At 52.9% G+C, this 4,032-nt stretch overlaps 2 protein-coding genes across 2 annotated transcripts; one reads left to right on the top strand and one right to left on the bottom strand.

Annotated features, from left to right (window-relative positions):
* Positions 1 to 314: 314 nt before the first annotated feature.
* On the top strand, positions 315 to 1,876 carry LOC119354342 (ribosomal RNA small subunit methyltransferase, mitochondrial-like). Its single transcript, XM_037621076.1, has 2 exons — positions 315 to 674; positions 764 to 1,876. The coding sequence occupies exons 1-2, from the start codon at positions 330 to 332 to the stop codon at positions 1,475 to 1,477; spliced, it is 1,059 nt and encodes a 352-aa protein (XP_037476973.1). The 5' UTR covers positions 315 to 329; the 3' UTR covers positions 1,478 to 1,876.
* A 718-nt stretch (positions 1,877 to 2,594) lies between these two features.
* On the bottom strand, positions 2,595 to 3,803 carry LOC119354343 (lon protease-like). The gene has a single exon (XM_037621077.1). The coding sequence runs from the start codon at positions 3,786 to 3,788 to the stop codon at positions 2,928 to 2,930; it is 861 nt and encodes a 286-aa protein (XP_037476974.1). The 5' UTR covers positions 3,789 to 3,803; the 3' UTR covers positions 2,595 to 2,927.
* Between the last annotated feature and the right edge of the window lie 229 nt (positions 3,804 to 4,032).

The raw sequence follows: 4,032 nt of genomic DNA, 5'->3' as shown, positions 1-4,032 counted from the left end.
CCATCGAACTAAGTCAATCCAATAACCTATACTGCTTCAATGGCGAGCGTTAAACGTGTTTAACATGCAATTAATGTCATACCGAATATTGCATTAATCATAAAATTAACACATAAAAAATAGCATACCTAATATCCGTGTGCAATTAATATATTTTCTAAATATTAACGTTGGTTGCACATGCACATTACTAGTTGAAGATGGTTTTCTAACCACTTTTATGGGAAAAGTTCTGTATGAGGGCTATTGGAATTGTTCTCACACAAAAGGCAAAAGCCGAGAGATGTTGTTCGACTTCGTACTCTAGAGCGAACCGAGCCAAACCGGATATGAACCGCGCCGTCTCGAACTCTCGAGCCCGCCTCGCCGCCTTCTCCTCGTCGTCCTCCTCCTCGTCGTCACTGGCGTCGGAGGCGTGGGATGGGCGCTTCCGGCTACACAAGCCGCGGGGGCAGCACCTGCTCACCAACCCACGCGTCCTCAACGCCATCGCGCGCCACGCCGCGCTCCGTCCGGGCGACGCCGTGCTCGAGGTCGGCCCCGGCACCGGCAACCTCACAGCCCGCCTCCTCGCCTCCCCGGTCGACCGCGTCACCGCCGTCGAGATCGACCCGCGCATGGTCGACGCAGTCACGTCCCGTTTCGGGGCACTCGACCTGGCGCACAAGCTCACGGTCTGTCTCTGCCGGCGCCCACCACCTGCTCGATCAAATGCCTAAAGTCAAATGACGAATGGAATTTTCTTTCTCCATTGCCATGCCAGGTGATCCAGGGGGATGCCATGGAGACCGAATTCCCAGAGTTCGACGTTTGCGTGGCTAACATCCCCTACGGGATCTCCTCGCCGCTCATCGCGAAGCTGCTGTTCGGGACGTACCACTTCCGGACAGCAACGCTCCTGCTGCAGAAGGAGTTCGCGCGGCGGCTCGTGGCCATACCAGGCGACTCGGAGTATAACCGCCTGGCGGCCAACGTTGGCATGGTAGCTGACGTGAAGCTGCTCATGGACGTGAGCAAGAGGGACTTCGTTCCCATGCCCAGGGTAGACTCCTCCCTCGTCGAGATCCGGCCGAGGGCGGCTCCGCCTGAGGTCGACCTCGCCGAGTGGCTGGGCTTCACGCGGGAGTGCTTCGGGCAGAAGAACAAGACCCTCGGTGCCATCTTCAAGCAGAAAAGGAAGATCCTGGATCTTCTCAAGCGGTCTCAGAGAAGCGAGAGATGCACAAGCGATGCCCCTGGCATCATCCTCGGTGTTCTTGACGGCGACGGTAATGACGAAGCCTGCAGCGACGAAGACGGCGACAGCAGCGATCGAGCAGCTGGTTTCAGCACGGAAGAGGTCGAGGCTTTCAAGGAAAGGATTGCCGGTGCTTTAGAGTCCACCGAACTCGCTGGGAAGAGGCCGTCCAAGATGTCAAACGACGAGCTTCTTTATTTGCTCAGGCTATTCAACGAGCGAGGGATATGGTTTCAGTAGCACTTGTCAGCGCATCGGATCTTTGATTGTTCACGATGCAAATGACCGCCGCACACAACTGACCCATGTCCATGGAAGCACAGAAGCGAATTTGCCAGTCCATGTATGTTTAGCAGCTGTCTAGCGTACGCTGAGTTGGTTCAGAGTTGCAAAGAGTTTCTTTGAAATTTGGCAACCTTAAGCCGAAGATCTCACACACGTGCTATTCATGAAATGCTTATGATGAAACAGTATTACTAGGATTCACACATACACAATCGTATTGATAGGATTGCAGTTCACAAATGCGATGTTCCTATTACTAGAACTCACAGAAAATTACTGGTAGACAGGACATAACATTAAGCAAATCCTGCAGAATTATGTATGTTTCGACTGTTCAACAGACTGACAATCGATCCTAAAAAAAACAGACTGACAATCATGATTTATGAACAACCACCACCATAGGATCAGGGTGCTACTCTAGACCAAACCGAACCAGAACAGGTGATGCAATCTTTAAACGCTTTCCTCCCTGTGGCTAGTACAATGGAAAAAAAATCCTTAACCAACACGCAGAAAACATCTGCAGCCTGAAGAGTAATGAAGATCTTTCAAAATGAAAATGCAGATAACATCTGTACAGAGATTCAACACCTGCAAGCAGCCAGTAGATACACTTTTACTTGATGGCAGGAAAGAGTGCTGCATTTTCTCCTGGATGCAAAGAGTGTTGCTATGCTACCTTCATCATGGCATAAAAATTTGAATCACCTTTTACTGGACCATATTAAAAGAAATATTAAACGTGGGACAAAACAAGTCACCTGTTACGGGATCATACAATTCAAAAAAGAAAACAGAGAGAAAGTTATACTTATTAAACAGCTGGATGTCAAAAACCATTTCCCAATTTGTGACATGCCTCCGTTTCCATGATTCCATCACATTGTAATGTACTCCTTCCGTCCCATAATGTAAGACGATTTTTGACATTAGATGAAGGAGTATACGGTTACACATGCACAACTGATGATGAATAAACCTGCTAAAGTATCCTACTACAACACATACCTTTTTTACTGGAATGATTTCATTGCATAACTGAAACTAAAATTATATGGTAAGCCAATCATGTCAAACAACATAATTCAAATTGAGAAATGGCAGTCTAGACTCAAGAGCTGACCAATGAGTAAATACGTCCTATTTCACACTGAATGCATTGCTTTCATTGAGCAAAATGCTTATGGATCATCGTCATAGCTCTGCATTTTTCTTGAGTTAATACATACAGCATGAATTATACGTACAATTTTACACGCTAAAATGCTATCACTTTGAAATAAAGCCTACCCTTGCAATTATAAGGAAAGGAAAAGGGCGAAAAAGAGTATAAGAAGGTTTTAGTCCACTACCCTCCACAAACTCCTTATCGGCGAGCGAGATGGGACAGAGGCGAAAGGCTTCACCCCGACGACGGCGACGAGGGGAAGACGTCCTTGACGGCAGACGCGGCGGTAAGGTAGTTGAGAGTGTTGCGGAGCGTGTCCCGCTCCCGTCGCAGCCGCGCGACGGTGTCCTCAAGCTCGAGCAGCGCCTGCTGCTCCCTGGGCGCGCCCTCGAAGGTGTTGCCCACGTAGAAGGAGAATGGGGTGGGGAAGAGGCCCCGGCGCAGGTCCCCGACCTCCTTCTCGGGCTTGCCGTTGAGGCGGTTGGCGATGCGTATGACGTCGCGCATGAGCGCCTCGACCTCGACGGCGAGCGCCTCAGCGTCCTCCCCAGGGGAGGGCGTCTCCGCGGGCGGGCGGTCCTCGAGCCACTGCACGGCGGCGACGAGGTAAGGCTTGTTGCGGACTATGCGGGCGACGCGGAACCGCTCCTGGCCCTTGCAGATGAGGAAGAAGCGGTCGTCAGCGAGGCGCTCGTGCTTGACGACCTCCCCGACGCAGCCGACGTCGGAGGCTCCGTCGGAGCCGGCGAAGACGACGCCGAAGCGGAGGTCGGTGTCGAGCACGGTGTGCATCATGATACGGTAGCGGAACTCGAAGATATGCAGCGCGTGGGTCGCGTCCGGGAAGAGCACGAGCGGGAGAGGGAACAGAGGGAGCTCCACAAGGCCATCGTCGGGCTCGGACGGGTACTGGTCGGGCGACGGCGACGGCGACGACCCGGGCCCTGACGCGGCGAGGCGGCCTCGGCGGCGGTGGCCAGAGGCGTGGAGGCGAGGCGCTGTGCGGAATGCGTGGGCGGGGGAGAAAGGGTGGCGGGAGGCGGCGAGGTGGGGATGGGGGCGCGGGGAGGGGAGGATTTGGGGGAGGAGAGCCATTGGGGAGCGGAGGGATCTTTTCCCCACGGTGGTGAGGAGGGGAACGTGTGGATTTGGGGGAGGTGATTTTTCAGGGGTTTTGTTGTTATGGCCGGGGAAGAAGGGTGTGGGGTCTACGGGCAGAGACAGGGTTAATATGAGTCTTGTGCGGTGTGGTGATGGCGTAGAGGAGAACACGTGGGGGCTTATCCGTCTGGAGGAGCTCGGGCTCGGAGTGGGACACCGCTTTCTTTTCTTTTTTTGT

Source organism: Triticum dicoccoides, chromosome 2A, assembly GCF_002162155.2.
Source record: "Triticum dicoccoides isolate Atlit2015 ecotype Zavitan chromosome 2A, WEW_v2.0, whole genome shotgun sequence".
Classification (NCBI taxonomy): domain Eukaryota; kingdom Viridiplantae; phylum Streptophyta; class Magnoliopsida; order Poales; family Poaceae; genus Triticum; species Triticum dicoccoides.
Note: the sequence above shows the minus strand (reverse complement) of the source record. Positions and strands in the feature narration are given on the sequence as shown.